Below are 20,537 nucleotides of genomic sequence, written 5' to 3'. Positions count from 1 at the left end.
TAGATGTTTTGCCAACAAAATTATGCGGTCTCATGGCTATCGATTGATTGACTGATTGATATATTTGTTTTATTTTGCATCAGAATCAGATTAGATCTGTTCTTGTTTTTTTCTAAATCAAGTTCTTAAAATATATGACCAACTTACTAAATACATAACATGATTCCTGTCCATTTGCTCTTATATTTCATCTCTCAGTTCCCTCTTGCATTTTCATTATGATGACGTATGTCTCCGCCTGCAGGAGATGTCATGTACTGCACATAGCCAGCATTCTCTGAACACACACTTTAAGTGCATAGGCATAAAACTGAAGTGTGAACCTGGCACAGAACCTAAATGTGTCTCACCGCAGGACTATTTAAGTGATCTGCAAAACACGCTGATTGATCTCCTCCATGTGTGGCTCAGGGTCCTGTGGGAGTCAGTGAGTTTGAGCGTCTCCTGAAGGAGTCTCAGAAGGAGGTTCTGCGTCTCCAGAGACAGCTGTCGGTCTCCTCCAGCAGAGATCAGAGCAGCGCGACCACAGAACACACTTCAGAGAGACCGGACACAGACGACCGGGTGAGTGCCGGCACAAAACATGCCTGTTTCCCAACACTGAGCAAAAAATCACTCTGTGATGTGAATATAATGGGATGTGAATAGGAACATAGGAATGTTAATCTATGAAAGACATCAGTATTTTTTTTATTCAATATTATTTTATTTATAACTGGTCAGTCTTTGTTCTAGAGCTGATTCATTTCGAGTACTCACTTAAAAAATATCATGTGGTTGTGTTGATTAACCGGCAAAATACCAAAGCGGCACATTTTACAGATGAGCATCCATGAAATACATTATTAGACCGTTTTCTAAGGATGCACAATATTAAAAGCATTTAAAAATCATAATATAGCACAGTGCTATTATGAAATCATGAAAGTAGCGATTCAGGTAAATAAATATATGCGCTGCATGTTTCAGAGTGAAGCGTGGCGCTGTAATTATTGCATGCGTGAATTATTGCATTGCATGTAATTATATGGTCACCGGGATTTTGACAAGTAAGACATGTTCCTGGATCAACATATTTTGTTGATCCTGGAATAACATTCCTGTCCCAAAATTTTGTCCTTACCCCATCCCTACCCCTAAACCTAACCCCACCCATAACTTTTCCCTAAAATCAGAGGGAAATGATAGGCGAATAACACTGATGTCGAAGCACCTCACCCTGGTTCTAAGCCTAAACTTGACATAAACTCTGTAAACTTGTCCCTCAAATCTGATTGGTTGATTGGAAAGTTGTTCCAGGATCAACAAAGATGTTCTAAATATGCAAATTGTTCATCACAATTTCAAAATAAAAGTCTAAACCCTCGTTCTGAGTTTGCATTTTTGATGTCCACATGTTCTTGTTGAAGAAATCACAGTGGCTGTAGCATTTCTATCGTAAAGAAGTGGCCAAATATTAAAGATTAAGTAAACATTTGAATTAAATATCGTTTGGCCAATATTAAACAAGGATTTGATCTGCTGTAAAGTGTAAAAACACCAGCATTTGATATAATACATAATATACTTAAGTTGATTGTTTATATTATGTATATTATGTATATTATGTATTTTAACAGTGTTGTTCAATGAAATCATATGATTACTTGCTTTTGATATTTATTTTGAACCAATTATTATTGGCCCAATGTTATTATATATGTATTTTAAGTCATTAAGGCTTTTGTTCACTTAGGTCTATTTTTATTACCACAAAAAAATCTGATTAATCGATTAATCGTCAATATAGTCGACCAATAACTCGATTACCAAAATAATAATTAGTTACAGCCCTAAATTACTAAAATTTTCATTTTATTTTTAGCTCGTTTAAGTAATTTGTATTAGTTAATTTTTTTATACATTTAAGTTTTTTCAGTTACAATCTAGCTGAAATAAAATAAATTGTTTTTTAATATATATTTTTTCTGTTAACTTTTCAAATATAATTTCTTTCCATATAGTTTTTTAATAATTTATTTCAGTTTTAGTTTTTTTTGTACTAAATGAAAATGAGATATGTGTTGCTTTAAAAACTCGCTGAAATAAAAGTATTTGTATTTAATTTAATTTTAGTTCATGTTTATTTTATTTCATATATACCGTAAATCCTCTAATATTGGCATGTATTCCATTAGCGGCCGGGTCTCTAACATTGGCCGGTCTCGCTGTCGGCGGAGGTAAATAAAGGCCGGTCTCTAATAGTGGCCGGGGCTATTATTAGAACCAACGTTTTACTGGGCAGGCCACAACATTATGCTTGTGATAGTAACATTTTATTAACAATTTATTCTCTTAATGTATATATTCTAATAATTAGGGCTGTAACAATATGCAAAATGAATCTGAAATCGCTACACTCAGACCTATGAACCTGTGTCGCGGTGTGAGAAGGCAGAATCGCGACACACCCCTTTTTTGAAGTTAACATTATACAATACGTAGACCTACACCACAAAACTAGTTGAGGATAAATTTAATATTGGGCAATTCCAGTGTTATAAACGGGGACATTTGCAGTAAAAACTTGAAATATAAATTCTCAGAAAATGCATTTAATACATATTGAAAAATATCAGTCTACACATGTGTTTTATATTTAATATGAGGGAAATAGCCTAGGCTACACATGCGTTACGGGACACAAAAAATCTTTAACTTTTAGGTAGCAAAATATTTTTTTGTAATTCTGTGAATTACACTGCGCAAACCAAAAGTAATAGCCTACTAACCGGATGAAGAAGGGTTGGCTCTCCACAGAACACAAAATATTCATTTTAATTTATTTTTCGTGTTTCCATTTATGAGGAAAAAACAATGTTACGGACGTGAGCGCACTGAAAGCGGCACTAAAAGACAGCTTTAAAACTTTCACAGACACAGACAGAAAGCACAAAGCCTTTTTTTAAAGTGAATTTCGTTTTGTATTAATTGTATCTTAATTTTAATCAACGTTTCATCAACCAATTGCCAGGATTTAATAAATAAGTAGTAAATATAGTAGAAAATAGATAATCACGGCATGGAGGCGGCGTGTGAACTGAAGTGCGTCTCATAAATTAACCGAAACTCAGCGTATATATGGCAAGCCCGACAGACCTGATAATTATATCTTTAGACAGCTTTAAATGTGTACTTTTAAACAGAACAATTCAAAACGAAAGAAAACAGACTGCTCTCTGCTTAATCCGTATGAAATGCGCATTTCTCTCTGGCGCGTTCACTACTGCGAAGATCACGAGTCAGCATCGTCTTCATTAACTTCATCTTTGCAGCCGACACAGAAAACGATTGTTTATTAATAAACAATTGAAATGTCTCCTTGCTATATTTGACATATTCATTACTATTGCCGGTTCTTTGTGACAGCTTAGGTGCTTTATTGGCAGCGCCACCATGAACGCGTCAGCACCGAAAACATGGAGATTTTTTTTTCAATCCCTGTTTTGGCAGGGGGAAAAACTGATCCGAAAATGTAACGAAACGTTGTAGAAATGTAGTGGAGTAGAAAGTATAATAATTGCTGCAAAAAATAACGAAGTAAAAGTCAAAAGTATGCACTATTGATTCTACTTAAGTAAAGTACAGATATGTGAAAAATTTGCTTTAAGTAAAGTAACGAAGTATTTGTACTTCATTACATTCCACCACTAGTCACCGGTAGGCTAACGTTGTTTACCATGGCAGCTGCGGAGCATTTATTTTCAATAAAAGAACCTAGTATTTTATAGGTTCAAATAGACAAAAAATCTCGTTTTTATTCATTCTACTGGTAGTCCGTTTTGCTCAAATAGAAATAAAGGCCTGTCTCTAATTCTGGCCTCCTTCCAATAAAGGCCTGGGCCGAAATGCGCTTGAGTAAAATAAAGGCCCGGGCCTATATTAGAGGATTTACGGTATACAATTTTCTTTTTTAGTTTTAGTTAACTGTAATAACTCTGGTCAATGGTCTCTGCTAAAAGTGTCACAGAAAATCGTTTTTGTGTGAAATTATTATAATTCAAGAGATGTTTGGGAAGCAAAGTTTTAATTTTCCCATTCTTCCCACATTGTTCATATTATTCTTTTGGAGTCTTTGCTTCACAATCTGGGTTGTGAAGCAAAACCAGTTGAAACCACTGGCCTACTTCACACTGACCGTCCTGGTTTAATCCACTCAGTCCACTGGTAAACTGTTGTAATGCTGTTATTGCTCAGCCGTTTCTCCGTGCTCTTAAGTGTCGTTCATTGATATAAACGGGAATCTGGAGGATTCTTTCCTGGATGGAGTCACCTCCTCTGTGAAGGAGTCGGGATTATTGTCCACGTGTTTATGATGGGTCTGTTCCTCTGGGGTTTTTTCAGGGCTTATTGTGTTTACACTGAAATGAATGATGTTTCTGCTCTTATATAATGGACTACACCATAATCTGTAATACTAGCTAATGAGCGACTCTATATACTGAACCCAACACAGTGTGTGTGTGTGTGTGTGTGTGTGTGTGTGTGTGTGTACGTGTACAACTATCTTTTTGAGGACAAAGAGAGTAAAGTGAGGACATTTTGTCCGGTCCTCCCTTTCTAAGAGCTCTTTAAGGCCTGTTTGAGGGTCAAGACTTGGTTTCAGGGATTAGGGTATAATTAGGTCAAGGGTAGGTTTAGGTTGAGCTGTGATGGGTAGAGATTGAGTCAATGAATGTCCTCACAGTGATAGAGTAGATATATGCGGTGTGCATGTGTTCGTATATATATTTTTGTGTGTGTGTGTGTTTGTGTGTGTATATGTTTGTGTTCATGTGTATGTGTGCATATGTGTATGTGTGTTTGTGTTCATGTATGTGTGCATGTGCGTACGTGTGTTAGTGTATGTGTATATATGTGTGCGTGTGTGTGTGTTTGTGTATGTGCGAGTGTGTGTGTGTGTATGTGTATGTGTTCCTGTATGTGTGTGTCTGTATAGCCCCTTTCACACAGCACGTTGATCCCAGGAAATTGCCGTAAAATTGTTAGAGTGCCTTCTGTGTGAACGCAAACACGTCCCGGGATTGATGCCGGGATGGTAACATTGCCGGGGTCAGTCCTGGAACGTGCCCTGTGTGAACCAAAGCCAGGACCAGTGCCGTAAGGGGTGTGTCGTAGTGATGACGCCCGTGCCATGCTTATGTGTGCATGTGTGTGCGTGTGTTCATGGATGTTTATATATGTGTGTGTGTGTTCGTGTCTGTGTGCGTGTTCATGTGTGTGTGTGTATATTGTGCATACATAACATTATGACTTTCTGCAAAGCTGCTGGGAAACGCAAAAATTGTGAAGCGTTATGCAATTTTAATTGACTTGACGAAATTAAAGTGCTCAGATTTCTTGTAGAATCTATTTGTACAGTCGATCGCACAGCTCTTTCCCATTTTACATGTGTTTTTGTGTGTTTTCAGCTCAGTGGGTGTAACCGCAGTGACTCCGCCTACTGTGATGTCACGTGAATACCTTCTATACACCGGTCAAATTCAGGCCGACTCGTTTAACATGTTTAAAAATGATTGGGAATTAGGGAGTTGCTTGTAAGGCACTCGACTCGGCTCGTAATTTAACCTGTATGTGTTAACGATAAAGTACATGTAGTCTTAGGGCTCTATTTTAACGATCTGAAACACAAGTATCAAACGTGAAACGCAAGTAACTTTGTGGGCGGATCTCGGCGCTGTTGCTATTATACCGGCGGGATAAATGACTCTTGCGCCCCGACGCAAATCTTAAATGTGTTGGTCTGAAGTAGCTTCATTATTCATAGGTGTGGTTTGGGCGTAACGTGAAATAAACCAATCAGAGCATCATCTCACATTCCCTTTAAGAGCAGGTGCGCTTGTTCCATGGCGGTTTGCTATTATAACGGCGGATTTGCCAGACGCACGCCAGGAGCGGTTCACAGCCGAGGAGACCGACGTTCTCGTCAGGGCCGTAATACACAGAGAAGTGACATTGGGGATGGAGAAACACACCCAAATTAGCTTCGGTTAAACAGGCGTATGATAAGTGTAAGCTAGATTTATGCCTATTTTTTCACATCTTCATGGACACCACAATGATTTCCCTCATGTGGAATATTTTTCCTTGTAATTATGTATGGTTTGCAAAAATTAAAACTGCTGCTTCTGTGTAGATGAGAGAATCAAAGTGTATGAGCGTTGTGCACACGCTACATTATGGCCAAGCATGCGCCCTTAAAATAGCATCGGAATTGTTTTCTGAAACTGCAAAATAGCACCAGGGAACGTTTGCGCCGGAACACGCCTCCTCTTTTCACTGAACCGCCCCCGGGAGCGCAAGTTCATTCCCTAATTTACCAACGTGCCTCTGTGGAGGGAAAAGTCTGCTGTGCGTCGGGTGCAAAATAGGAATGATACATGCGCCGGTGTCAATTGCGCTGGGTGCAAGATAGGGCCCTGTGTTTCTTTTTTGATTAGTTCCGTTTCTGTTTTATTCATAGAATTTATTAATATTTGCCATAGAAATTCTGCTGTTTATTTTGGATGTGAAAATGCTTTCCCATACACCAATTTAACACTCATCTCTGACTCGACCAATGACGTGAGTTGTGGGCGGGACTATCTGTTTGGTGACCAATGGCAGTCAGAGGGCGGTGCAGAAGGTGTGGTTTGGAAAAACACTCATAAATTATACAATAGTGGTGCGGAAAATATCAGCTTTAAGTTCTTATCAGTTCCTTACACATTTTTGTGAGCTAAAGGCTTCTACCTCAGTGCTTGAGGTTAGTTTGTGAAACGTGTCCAAACTTTTGTATATCGCAGAATTTGTGTTGCATATTAACGGATAGCATGAAAATACATCCAATTTACTGACCATTTGAAGTTTCAATCTAACCGTCCACATCATCTCTGTAAAGCTGTCTCTGGATGAGAACGCCAGTACGGGTAATCTGGACATTTGCGACACACACACACACACAGGGAAAGAAAGGGGCCATGTTGTGTGCACTCTAATCCCCTTTGACAGGAGAATGGTACGGTCCCATAATCCTCTGCCTGTTGCCCTGGTAGCGTTGAGAGGTTTTGGATGGTAGCTGCGACTTCGGCCCAAAGCGAACCAAAGATTCCCACAGTCAGAGAGCGGACACTTTTCTTTCCATCAGCTCACAGGAGAGGGGTAGGTGTGCATGCGTGGCAGATTCATCTTCATACTTTGAATTGTTGCAGAGATGAACGGGGTTGTAATTGCATGAATGTCGTAATGATGTAACATGCATGTGTTATAAGAGATTGAGGAGTCTGTGTGCGCGTGCCGTCAGTGCGGGACAGATTATAACACTCACCTGTCCTGTCATTGGCAGGCAAGCGCTTGCGTATGATTACGGCCCTCGGTGACAAATCATATTGCATTTGTGCACAAAAATGCATGCGTTATTGTGCATAAACGCAGAGCTGCGGGAGAAGAGGCACTTTTAGGCCTAGTTTGGATGACGCTTTACAAAATTTGGTGTTTTAAAAGTTAGCCAGATGTTGGAGTTTGGTGCCAACTGGTGAGACCGATTGCAAACGTAAAAGATGCATGACAGACAAAGCTCTCAGTGTCAATGCATTTGATGCATGCGCTATAGAAGAAAACCAGCGACAGGCAGGCCAATCCATTAAGGTGCTTTTTAAAGAAGTGATCCAGTTACCCGTTTCAGTAGTCCACGGGATTACAGCAATGTGCTTATAGCCAACGCAGGCCGGCGTATGGGGTCGAACCACAGGCTTGATCAAATACAGCTTAAACCCGAGGCTTGCTTTCAGATCGCTTTACTTCCCCGAGTTATAAGTCTTAGTATAGGATGTTCGCTTTACAAGTGTTAGCTTTAGCCACAGGCAGGCCCAATATAAGGCATCAGTGACTTTATAATATCAGTATGAATGCTCTCATAACTATATGTGTGGCTTTTAGTTCATGCATTTTAGCTTTGAGGCTAATATCTATGTGCTATTACTGAAAGTTGACAAACTTCTTGCAGATATGCACATTTAAACTTCCAGGAACATCTCGTTCAGTTGTGTCGATTCAACCTGTCAGTGTCTAGCAATAGCAAGTAGCATGTGTTGGTTCATGGCTGAGACTTAAGCAAGATCTTTTTTTAATATAATTACAAGCTCTATCACTGTGCAGCTTTATTTCTATAGCGCTTTATACAGTACAGATTGATTCAAAGCAGCTTTACGGTGATGACAGGAAAATGATGCATTTCGGCTGTTGTTTTACCCTATTCACATGTAGTGTCTCTTCTACCCAGCGTTTCCCAACCGATAAATATTGCAGCTGCATGTTGTCTGGCAGTTTAATTAAAAGTGGACGCACAAATCTGTCATTATACGGGTGTTTCGGGGACGATGGAATGAGAGCCTGGTCAACTGGCTAGATGCCACCTCTGCGCTTTTACTCGTTTCCTTCAAACGTCAGATCATTTCATGCATTACGACTCCATCGCAAGCTGTGTGTGTTTCAAATGAAGCATGAAAGGCAGAAGCTCAGCCGACTAAAGGAGTTTCAGCTCGGACAATACAAATCACAAACTTTAGAAGAAGAGTGCAACATCCACTCTACAAACATAGATTTTATTTCTGTATATTTCTTCATTGGATTAAATAATGACACTATTGTCTTCTGTAGAGCTGCATTTTTTTTAGGTTCACTTATAATGTTAGAAAGATTTTTACATCCTAATTTAGAAGTGATATGCTATTTTCTATCCTATTTTTGACCCTCTTTTTGAATCACTCAGACTTGGAGGTAAACGCCCTCTGCTATGATTTTGTAAAGCATATTAAAATAATTTTCAGTGTCCCCGCCATTACATGTATGCAATTGTTTTGAAAACGTCCGATGTTGAAATATTCAGCCATACTTGAGTCTTGGTAAATAATCAATTTTATCTATTCATATTCCTTATGTATTTGTGAGGTAGTATTATATTTTATCACATTAAATCAGTGTTGAAATGAAGACGCTACAGAAATGTGTTTATCTCGTTACGTAGTTGAGACTTTTGCCAACTGAGAAACATTTATGCGTATTACATATGCTTTATAATAAGTCTTGGCTGTGGCTAAGGTACCACAGTTATAGTTGACGGGATAACTGAGTTATGAATGAATGTACCGTCATTTGTTGCATGTCGTTCTTATAATTATCGTTCGTCATTTTCAGTAAAGCGAGAACACATCAAGCGATCTGTATCAGACAAAGCAATAGTGAGACATGGTAAAAACACTGGTACTGTGTTTCGACATTACTGTCGGATCCAATATAGTCAAACTTTTATTTGCGTCTCTTGCTCTTGTATTTATGCTACTTTCATCGGAAATGTCCTACTTCCCACTTCTGATGTCGTGATTACGAGCTCATCGCATTCAATTTTTGACGTGAGAGGCCATTCATGTCCATTTTTTTTTACTAGGAAACTTGGTTACGATAATTCCGATAGCGTGTGAAGGCAGCATGACCACCACATGACATGCATGAATCAGTGGGCGGGGCTAAAGAGGCAATGATGTAGAAGTGGGCGTCGATCTTCTTCTGCAGAGGCGGACCTTCGCCACACTGTGATGTCATACTGTGCCGTTTTGAGAGCTTGGTTTCAATTAAAGCTGTTTTTGAGCTAACGAGGCAGTTTTGAGTTCTGAAACGTAATATTTTTACAGCACAATGACCTCTTATATCAAAATTCAATTCATGACACCCTACTGTTATTTTCTGCTTGCTTGTCTTGTTTAAAGCGCTATAGAAATAAAGATGATGACTGTAATTATCTTCAAGACCTTTATCAGACATTAACATTATATGATTATTTATTATTATAAGGCGTGTAATAGATTGTCGACATTTGTCAATTGTGACACTTTTGTGATTCTCTTCACTACAGAATTATTCAGTTTTATGCATTGTAAATAAGAAATTATGATGTTCATTTTAATTTAGCTTCCATTTTCTTTGCATTTAGGAAGAGAGGTGCAATAAGATCCTAATGACAGTAAAAAAGAAGTCATCACTCAGTTCTGCTTGGTTAATTCATCAAGTGAAACATTTGGGTTGTTCAGGCGTCCACAGATGACAGATTTCAGCCGTATCTAGCGTGTGATAAGCCTGCAATTAGAGCTAATGAAGCTTTTTATGCTGCTGGTTTAACGGTTTAAGCAGATTTATCATTTTGCATTGCTGTGTAAACTTTAGTTTGCCTGTCACTGTCACTTACATTGAGTATTACAGATTCTTTTATGTATTAAGAATTGTTTTATGAAATCTCATTGGTAATAATGCATTAATAATGCACCTTATAATGCATTGTATGGCCTCATGAATAATTGTAACCACAGTTATAATACATTATAATACGTATCTATGCATTGAACACTCCTTTAGAAAGTATAATGCATTAAAATACATGACAAACCACCAATTTTGGATGTAACAAGGAATCTGCAAATATTATAATGCATTTTAAAATTATTTATGAAAAGATATAATGCATTATTAAGAACATTATGAATACCTTATAATGCATTATACACATGGCTAAAACTAACTTTTTGCCACACCTGCCAGTGGCCATTGACTTAAAAATGAACCGGCCATTAATATTTTTTTACCAGCCATAAAAAAATAAATTAATCCTTATTAAAGTTGTTTTGATAAGTAGTTTGATTAACATTTAAAAACAGACAGTAGCAGGAATATTAGGCTGATGTCACTTTAAGACCTGGATCCAATATACTGTTACACATGCGGCTGTTTACGTTGACTGTTAAATAACTGACTATGTATATGTGACCCTGGATCACGTCACCAGTCTCGAGTCGCACGGGTATATCTGTGGCAATAGCCAACAATACATTGAATGGGTCAAAATTCCAAAAATCATTAGGATATTAAGTAAAGATCAAGTTCCATGAAGATATTTTGTACATTTCCAACTATAAAGATATAAAACATTTATTTTTGTGAGTGAATGCAGCACAATCATGAACATAAATGGACAACTTTAAAGACAATTTTCTCAATGTTTAGATTTTTTTGCATCCTCAGATTACAGATTTTCAATAGTTGTATCTCAGACAAATATTGTCCTATCCTAACAAACCATTCATCAATGGAAAGCTTATTAGGGGTTCAAGCATGAAATGAAAAAAATTTCTGCTATGTCGAATTTTGTCCAAAACCTACTTTTGCGAACTAGTCCCTGGTTTTTCGCCCGATCGGAACCAAACCAGTCTAGGACAATTCTCTGGCCTCTCTAGATCAATAATTATCGAAAAAAAGTTGAACTTTTGCATTTGGGTGGCTGTAACAGGGTCATTCAGAAAAAGGGGCGTGACAAAATACACTCAAAAGCCTATAAATCCTAAAGGAAAACTCAGAACTTCACGAAAATGTATGAGCATATGTGTCATAACATGCTGAAGAAGCATGCAGAGTTTCATGCAGATCGGACCATAGGTGGTGCTATAACTGGCAAAAAGCCAGTCCTTCCTATGGTAAATCGCCTGTATTGGCTGTAAATGGTCTTTTCCATCTATGATGTCAGTGGTTACATGCTTGCTAAATAAAACTTAACCATTGATGCTTTTGTGCTTAAAGGCCTTAAAGGCCTTAACTGCTTGAACCCCAATAAATGCTGCTTGCAGCTTTAATTTATTCAGCTTTCATATGATGTATACATCTCAATTTCCAAAAATTGACCCATGTGACTGGTTTTGTGGTCCAGGGTCACATATGAGGATACTTGCCAAGACGGGCCTTTTGACATCATTTAGTTGTAATATGTCTGTTCAAGCGTAAGAAGACATGAAAGAGAGCTCAATTCAGTATTCGTGTGCTGTCTGAGACGTGGATTTCTAGGTGCGCGCTTCGCCAACGAGTAACAAAATGAGTTCCCTTTCGTGTCTTCTTGTGCTTGAATATTTCATTGGCAAGGCTGAAAACTTTGTGACGATGCCTGTCAACTGTCCCGAGCGTTGTTCACATTCTGTTCACATTCATGTTCTCTCAACAATGCATTGTTAGAATTCACAAAAATATTACCGGCGATTGACACTGTTTCATATACTCGCCTACACCGATAATTTTAAGTATTTTATGATGGCACGAACAACTTGTCTCATGAAGAATTCATTGATTATAAGGAACAGAACTGTATATTTTGAAGGGGTCATATAATGGTATTTTAAAAGTTCATTATTTTGTTTATTGGGTGCAATAGAATATGATAACATGCTTTAATGTTCAAAAAACATTATTGCAGCTCCTCTATTCCCAGTCGGTCTGAAACGCTTCGATTTCTACAAAAGCCCCTCCTTCTGAAAAGCTCAGAGTGCTCTGATTGGCCAACAGACGCAGTGCATTATGATTGGCCGAACACCTCGAGTGTGTGTCGGAAATGTAACGCCCCTCACCATAATCACGAGCTTCAGCTTCCAAGGCGTTAATCATTTGCAAACACACAGTTAATAACAATGTCGTCGGTTTTATCATATCAGTTCGAGCCTGAGTCGGATTCTGAAAATGCAGATTGATCGGAAACAACTTTGCAAGCAAGACTTGAGCAGAACGTTTCAGTCTTTGTTCATATGCTTTCTTAGGTTCAGGAAGCTGTCCTCTGTAAAATACGCTTTACACAAGCAAACTTTTGGGTCGTTCTGCTCAGGAACAGCTTTATAAATCAATCTTAACCTCTGATTCCTAGTTTCATCCGTTTTCTGAAGGCCAAACAAAGCGGTTAAGCTTTAGCATCCAAACACACAGCATCTTCTCTCTGTGTGCATGGCGAGTGTTATGCTAATATTTCGCTTTGTGACGTAGACGTTTGAGGTAATATCTGGACTTGGAGGTCTGGATCAGTGTTCTCTGTTCTCACGTGGGAGACCGTGAGCTTTGTAACTTTGCAGATCTTATACATGCATAAACGGATACTGTACACACTAAAGGAAAACATTAAAGTTAAGCAACTTTAAAATTAAAAATGGAAAAAATTGATTTTAAAGTTAAAATTTTTAAATGTAGGATTTGTCAAATTTGTAAAAAAATTACAAATATTTAAGTTTTATACTTTAATATTCCATTTCTCTTTGGAGAAAATGTATAGGATAGCCGACATTTGCGCTGAATCGTTATAATATAATAAAATAACAAACTAGCATTTTTGGCTAAATATTCGTCCTCGTTATGGATCTGCTTCAGTATGTAATGAATATAGCTTGTATAACTGCTAAAGTTTGGTCTGTTGGGCAGTCAGTGAGAGTGTGTGTGTGTGTGTGTGATGCTAATGAGTGTGTAGTAAGGTCTGAATGCTGACTCTTCGTCCCGGCTGTGCTGCGTTGGCTCTTTGATCCTGTTACCAGGTCGTGGCTTTGGCCACAGTGGAATAGTTCCACTTAGAGCGTAAGTAGGTATGGCCCCTAAAATTAGCCACTAAGGCATTTGACCCGTAACCTTCTGAGTAAAGACGAGCTGAGACAAATGTCATCTTTTCCCATGACTGATGTTTTCAAAAAAAATGTTTAATTAAATTACCATTTGACATGAACAGTAGAAAGGCAAATCACAAGAAATGTCAATGTTTTTGCTTTTGAATATGCAGTTTCACTCAGAAATAGGTCACATTATGGACCTAAAAGGAATTGCATTTCATGTCGACTTGAAGACCATTAAGATTTTTAGTTTTCATAACAAATTCATGACACATTTAAACCACGCCCCTCACTTAAAAAATCTTGTCATTATTGTAAAATTATTTTATTTGTTTATTTAAATGTTAATGCATGTATCATAATAGTGTTTGTTTCATGCATTTATTTATTTGTTTATTCGTTTGTTTGAATCTAAAATGCTTTGTACTGTATCTTTGCAGGATTTCTGTATTATGAGAATTAGATATTTTTGATTCACGGGTTTGTCATCAGTAATATATGCATTTTCAGTGTTAACTTCTAAACATGGAATAGTGTGTTTGCTGATGCATGTTTGGTTGCAGTTTATAGGTATTTTAACTTTTTTTCTTTTACTTCAGGTTGCGTTTGAAACCCCGCCCACAGTGGTAGATGAGGCCCCTGCTAAGGGGGAGGAGACTCCTGCAGAGTGGGAGGAGTCCCAAACAAATGTAAGGCCCGAACAGGGCACAAGCCCCACCCACCAGGAAGAGCAGACCACAGAAGAGCGTCTTCAGTTGCTGGTAAGAGTCACATGATCACTGAGCTAGAGATGCACGTACACTTACACTGACATCTCAGGCATCAAATACTCTTACATGCACAGATTTTGCACTCCCAACAATGTCACAATACCTGGATTCATGTGAGCCTGGGACAAAATAAATGAACGAAATTGGTCTGATAGATACATATACACAGGATTTACACAGTCATGGAAAACCTGGAATTATCAGGGAATTTAGTCTTCAAAAAATTATATATTGGAAATATACAGTAGTCAAAAAAAGTGGATCAAAAAAGTTTATCAAAGTCCTAAGACAAGAACGGGTATTGTTCAAAATTCATGAAACTTTGATGAAAGGTTTTGATCCACTTCAAATGTTGAATACTGTATATATAATTTTCTAGTTTTGTTCAAAGCTGCAAAATATTCTATTTTATTTTTTAGAAATTGCTGTTGTCCAAATTATTTTTAAACTATATATATATATATATAGAGAGAGAGAGAGGCTATACTATTTTTTATTTATTTTTTTACAATCATGAATGACTGCTATTCATGCTATTCAAAGCATCCTATGCTATTCATGTTTCTGAAAAAGTAATATGATGTTTCTGTAGGAAAGTGAGTTGGGCAAGAAGAGGAAAGAATGTGAAGTTCTTGAGCATGAGGTCCGGAAGAGACAGAAACGATGTCTCGATTTGGTGAGCGTGATTCTCTTTATTTTAATGCTTACAGTGCATGTCTCCTGCGTGTCAGGCTGATAAATCTGTGTGTGTGTGTGTGTGTGTGTGTGTGTGTTCACAGGAGAACCAGCTAGTGGACGAGCGCAGCAGAAATGAGCACTTAGTAGAGGAGGCAGAACTCCTCAGGAGAAAGGCTCAGCTGCTTGACCAGGTAGACGTATAAAGTTATCATAGAGGACCTAATATGCCTTTTTACATTTCTATAGTGTGTAATGTTGATGTTTGCGCATGAAAAAGCTCTGAGTTCTTCTCTATATCAGTGTCAGTGTTTCTGAACTCCCTGAAACGCCTCCAGTGTAGTCTTGAGTCTCTTTCGGGAACGAACACGTCACAATATTCCTCATTTAAATAATTAATACGCAGAATAAAGGGGCGGGGCCTGGTTGAGTTAGTTAGTAGTGTGTTGAAACTGGCGGATATGATAAGGGGCGGGACATTTCCCAAACACACTCGAAGCGCTCGACCAATCACAACACACTGCTCCAGCCGACCAATCAGAGCACAGTGTGCTTTTCAGAAGGAGGGGCTTCATAGAGACAGGAAGTAAACAGAGCGTTACTGACAGACTGGGAAGAGAGGAGCCGCAACAATGGAGAATATGAGGAAAATAATCAACATTCAAGCAGGAAAACCTGTTCTAGTAGAGCCTGAAAGGGCATAATAGGTCCTCTTTAACACTTGTGTGGCCCTATAGCAGGACATGTTGTCAGTGGGTTGTTAAAGTAATTTACCTGCTGATAATTGCCAATTAATTTAAGAATACCAGGGCTGAATCCGAAATCGTCTCCTAAACCCTCAGTTCCTATTCCCTACATAAGTCCACTAATACAGTGCACTTGAAGGACTGAATGAAAACGAGGGAGCGAATTCAGACGGTCGTTGAGTGTACATTGGCGTTACACTGGTTATTGTGTTATTGAGTGCACTCATTGACATCCACTATGGTTTCGGACACCACTACAAATGGATGTCCCCTCGAATAATTCCCTATGTGAGGGTATAGGGGACGATTTCAGATTCAGCCCAGGTCTTTAAATTGAAAATTACGTTTTTATGATCCGCCTGGGTATTAAAAACCAGTGTAACCATATAATGTTTCTGGTAACACACTGGTAACATAAACTAAGAATGAACAATACTTCTTCAGCATTTATTAAAGGGATATTTCACCGCTGGAAAGATGAATGTGTATTTAAATTGGGTCATTTATGTAGTAGAAATGTGAAATTACTTTAGAAGTTGGAGCCTTCTAGACTGAGAAAAGGCAGAAAATGTATGTTTGGCTCATGTGGATGAAAGACTACAACTCCCAGAATGCACTTGCTTCGCTGCCCTACGAGGCCACGCCCACGCCACGCCTACCGGTTACAGAGGGCAGTATCGGGAGAAATGATACAGCTAGGCTACTAGTCGACTCGACACTGAAAAGACGGCGTTTTATGGTGGGATCCCCCTATGGGCGGGTTGAAGACATGTGGGACGAGCTCCTCCTACTGGCTGGAGTCTCTCGCCTCTGGACACAAAAGCCTCAGATGATGATAAATGAAGATTTTTGCGTCATCAGAGGTTTTTTTCCAGACACACAATACAGAAATCTCTCGTCTCAGGGGGACATGAGGGAGGGAAGCACGGTCACTCCAGAATACTACCGGGTTTCTACTGATACAAAGCTTAATGCTAATCGGTGAAGTATCCCTTTAATTTAGAGCATCAAATAAACTTGAATGAACATCAGAAGAAATGTTGTTTCAACTGCGGAAAGACGTCAGTACATCGTTTTTCAAGTTCAAATCCTCTAACTTTAATCTACTAACTCTTTGTCGGACAAAAATGGCGGATGGCGGATTATTATTGGTCAGATCGCCTGTCAATCAAACTCCCTGCGAAGGGTTAATTCCAGTGTTTCACTCCTTGAGAGAGGGAAGCACGGTCATTCCAGAATACTACCGGGTTTCTACTGATACAAAGCTTAATGCTTATCGGTGAAGTATCCCTTTAATTTAGTTAATATTACTTTCAACATTTACTAATACGTTATTTGTTGTATTTGTTAACATTAGTTAATGCATTGTGAACTAACATGAACAAAAAATGTACAGCTGGATTTGTATGAACTAACTAACAAAGATTAATAACAAATGTATTGCTCATTGTTATTTCATGTTAGTTAATATATGAACTAATGAACCTGATTGTAAAGTGTTCCCATGTTTCTGTAGTCTCAGGCTGAAAATGAGGAGCTAAAGGAACAGCTCTGTGTTTTGAGCGCTCAGCATAGTTCAGTACTGGAGGAGAACCAGCGACTCCGTGCAAAGCTGGAGAACCTAGAGCAGGTCCTAAAGGTAACACACACACACACACACACACACACACACACCGTTCGATCGGCTTCCCCACGGTTTGGTGTGTGACTGGTTTGTGTGGTTGTGTCGTGACAGCACATGCGAGAGGTCGCCGATCGCAGGCAACAGCTGGAACTGGAGCATGAACAGGCACTGGCAATCCTCAAGTTCAAACAGGATGAAATCAAGCGGCTTCAGCGGGTCAGTCATCAGTCATCAGCACTGTCATCAGTCATCATCACTGTCATCAGTCATCAGCACTGTCATCAGTCATTCTGCTGTTAAGAAGAATTTACATAGCGATGAGACTCATGTTTATGTTTCGTTTTCATGAACCCTGATGATGATCTGATGACATTGATTCTAAGCGAAATCACATTCTTGCATATTCAGTTTACAGGTCTCATTTACTAATGCATACACTGCCATTCAAAAGCTTGGGATCGGGACATTTTTCAACTCTTTTGCTCACCAAGGCTGCATTTATTTGATCAAAAATACAGTACAAACTGTTATATTTGTGAAATATTATTACAATTTAAAATAGCTGTTTTCTATGTGAATATATAGTAAAGTGTAATTTATATCCTGTGATCAATGCTGAATTTTCAGCATCATTACTCCAGTCTTCAGTGTCACATGATCCTTCACAAATCATTCTAATATGATGATTTGATGATCAAGAAACATTTATGATTATTATCAATGTTGAAATCAGTTCATGTTTTTGTGGAAATGGTGATACATTTATTTTCCAGTATTCTTTGATGAACAGAAAGTCCAAATAAACAGCATTTATTTGAAATAGATTTTTTTTATATATATTATAAAAGCATTTACTGTCACTTTTGAGCAATTTAATACCATCCTTGCTTTATAAAACTATTAATTTCTATAAATAAGTAAAAATCATACTGACCGTTCATGTATGTAGGTAAATACTGCTGTTATACATTATATTTTGAAAACACCATCATAGAGCAAATAAATAAATAAAGATTATCATTATGATTATTATCAATATTGAAATCAGTTCTGTAAATTTTTTGTCGGATTCTTTGATGAATAGAAAGTTTTTAAAAAGAACAACATTTATCTGAAATTGAAAGCTTTTGTAACATTATACTCTATCGTTCAAAAGATTGGGGTCAGTACGATTTTTTTTTTTTTTTTTTAAGAATTTAAGGAAATTAATACTTTTATTCAGAAAGGATGTATTTAATTGATCAAAAGTTACAGGAAAGACTTTTATAATGGTGAAAAAGATAAAATTTCAAATAAATGCTGTTTACAAATACTTTATATTCATCATAAAATCCTGAAAAAAATGTACATAACTGTTTTCAACATTGATAATAATAATAAATAAATGTTTCTTGAGCATCAAATCATCATATTAGAATGATTTGTGAAGGATCATGTGACACTGAAGACTGGAGTAATGATGCTGAAAATTCAGCTTTGATCACAGGAATAAATTACACTTTACTGTATATTCACATAAAAAACAGTTCTTTTAAATTGTAATAATATTTCACAAAATTACTGTTTGGTTTGTATTTTTAATCAAATAACTGTAGCCTTGGTGAGCAGAAGAGACTTACTGATCGCAAACTTTTGTACGGCAGTGTACGTTAACATTAACTAACTAAGAAGAATATATTTTTTACAGCTTTTATTAACCTTTATTAATGCTGGTTTATAAAAAATACAATTGTTCTTTGTTCATATTAGTTGATAATGGCCCTATTATGCTTTTTCAGTGTGAAATTATATTCGCCAATTTAAGTTAAGAGATTTCCATTTGTCATTTTCCCTACCGTTTTAGTTTTTTTGAAGTATTGTCACAGCCTATATATATATATATGATTGAATGAGATTGCATGTGTTATTTTGTGCTGAAGAGTGTGTTCTGGTTCCACAGGCTCAGTTTTTTGCCAAAAGAGAACATGAAGGTGTGGTGCAGATGCTGGAGGTGAGTCTGTCCTGATGGTTTAGACTAACCGATGTGCATTAACTAAAGATGTGTGATGAGTGGATGACAGAAACGCACTGGTTATGATGCTTGGGGTGTTAATGATTGTGTGTTTGTGCATTGTTTAACTGAACTGTGTCTTTCTCAGGATCTGGTGCAGCTCGTATTGCACAGAGAGCTGGTAGAGTACAGCGTGTGCACTTCCTGTTTGATGTGATGCGTTTCCTGTCTCTCTAAACTGCATCACTGATGGTTGTATCTTCATCCTCCAGAGGGCTCTGTTTGCCTACTAGTCCGGTTTATCATTTCAAAGTCCCTTGAGTTGCTGCAGTGCACGCACAATAATGCCAAAACATAAATATAAAAAAATAAGGGTACTGTAATGGCAATAAAATAAGTATGCAATAAATTAACAATATAATAAATTCAGCAAGGCAATAAGGCAAATTAATATGGTGTTATGGCGCTTTTATCCAACGTGACTCTCACTGCATTTAACGTTTATACTACGGTATATCAGTGTCAGTGAGAATCAAACCCGTGATCTTGATGTTGCAAGCGCTTTGAGAGTTTGAAGCTCAGATTTTTTGTTGCATGAATGTCCTTGCATTTGTGGTATGAGGTTAGAACGAAGTATTTCACTCTGGTACGTTGCAGCTCGCTAAAAATATAGCGCATTATGAGACTCCCAGTAGATACACTCAGCAGTGATGCGGTTCAACAGGTTCTGGATTGCAGCGTTTAATAATCTAAACTAATTTCTGCTCGGGCTGCTTTTGAAATGCATGATGTTTTCTCTCTCTCTCTTTCTCTTTCTTTCTTATACTCTGTGTTTTTTTGGCCGCTAACCAGAATACACTGGACTGCATGCAGGTATCAGAACCGCTCCAAAACACATTCATTAGGCCTAAAACCCTCTGTGTCTGTTTAGAGCCAAGTTAGGTTCAGTTTCTGGAGCGTGTGTGTGTGTGTGTGTGTGTGTGTGTGTGTGTGTGTGTGTGTGTGTGTGTGTGTGTGCTTGTTTATTTTCCTCACTTACATAGTGAAATATTATGACAACTGACTGGTTAGGTTATTTTACTATCTGCAGAATTTAATGCAACATCAAGCAAACTCTGCATAATTTGCGGCTGCTCATATTTTTGTTTTCTTTCCTCAATTTTTCTGCAAAAAAAAATGTTAACCTGAAAGGGGGGAAGCAATATTAACTTATAAAAATAAAAAATTCAGTCCAAACAAATGAATCAGGATGTGTTCAAGTGT

General features: G+C 37.8%; 1 protein-coding gene across 2 annotated transcripts in view; it reads left to right on the top strand.

Moving 5' to 3' along the window:
- tspoap1 (TSPO associated protein 1) overlaps positions 1-20,537 on the top strand; it is a 137,155-nt gene that overhangs the window by 70,448 nt on the left and 46,170 nt on the right. For both annotated transcript variants that reach the window (XM_082171204.1, XM_082171205.1), the window contains 8 exons: positions 412-564; positions 14,069-14,230; positions 14,832-14,915; positions 15,019-15,108; positions 17,177-17,299; positions 17,396-17,500; positions 19,224-19,274; positions 19,423-19,455. In XM_082171204.1, the coding sequence (XP_082027330.1) occupies positions 412-564; positions 14,069-14,230; positions 14,832-14,915; positions 15,019-15,108; positions 17,177-17,299; positions 17,396-17,500; positions 19,224-19,274; positions 19,423-19,455 (801 nt within the window). The remainder of the gene's footprint in view (positions 1-411; positions 565-14,068; positions 14,231-14,831; positions 14,916-15,018; positions 15,109-17,176; positions 17,300-17,395; positions 17,501-19,223; positions 19,275-19,422; positions 19,456-20,537) is intronic.

Source organism: Leuciscus leuciscus, assembly GCF_965113295.1.
Source record: "Leuciscus leuciscus genome assembly, chromosome: 5".
NCBI classification, from domain to species: domain Eukaryota; kingdom Metazoa; phylum Chordata; class Actinopteri; order Cypriniformes; family Leuciscidae; genus Leuciscus; species Leuciscus leuciscus.
Note: the sequence above shows the minus strand (reverse complement) of the source record. Positions and strands in the feature narration are given on the sequence as shown.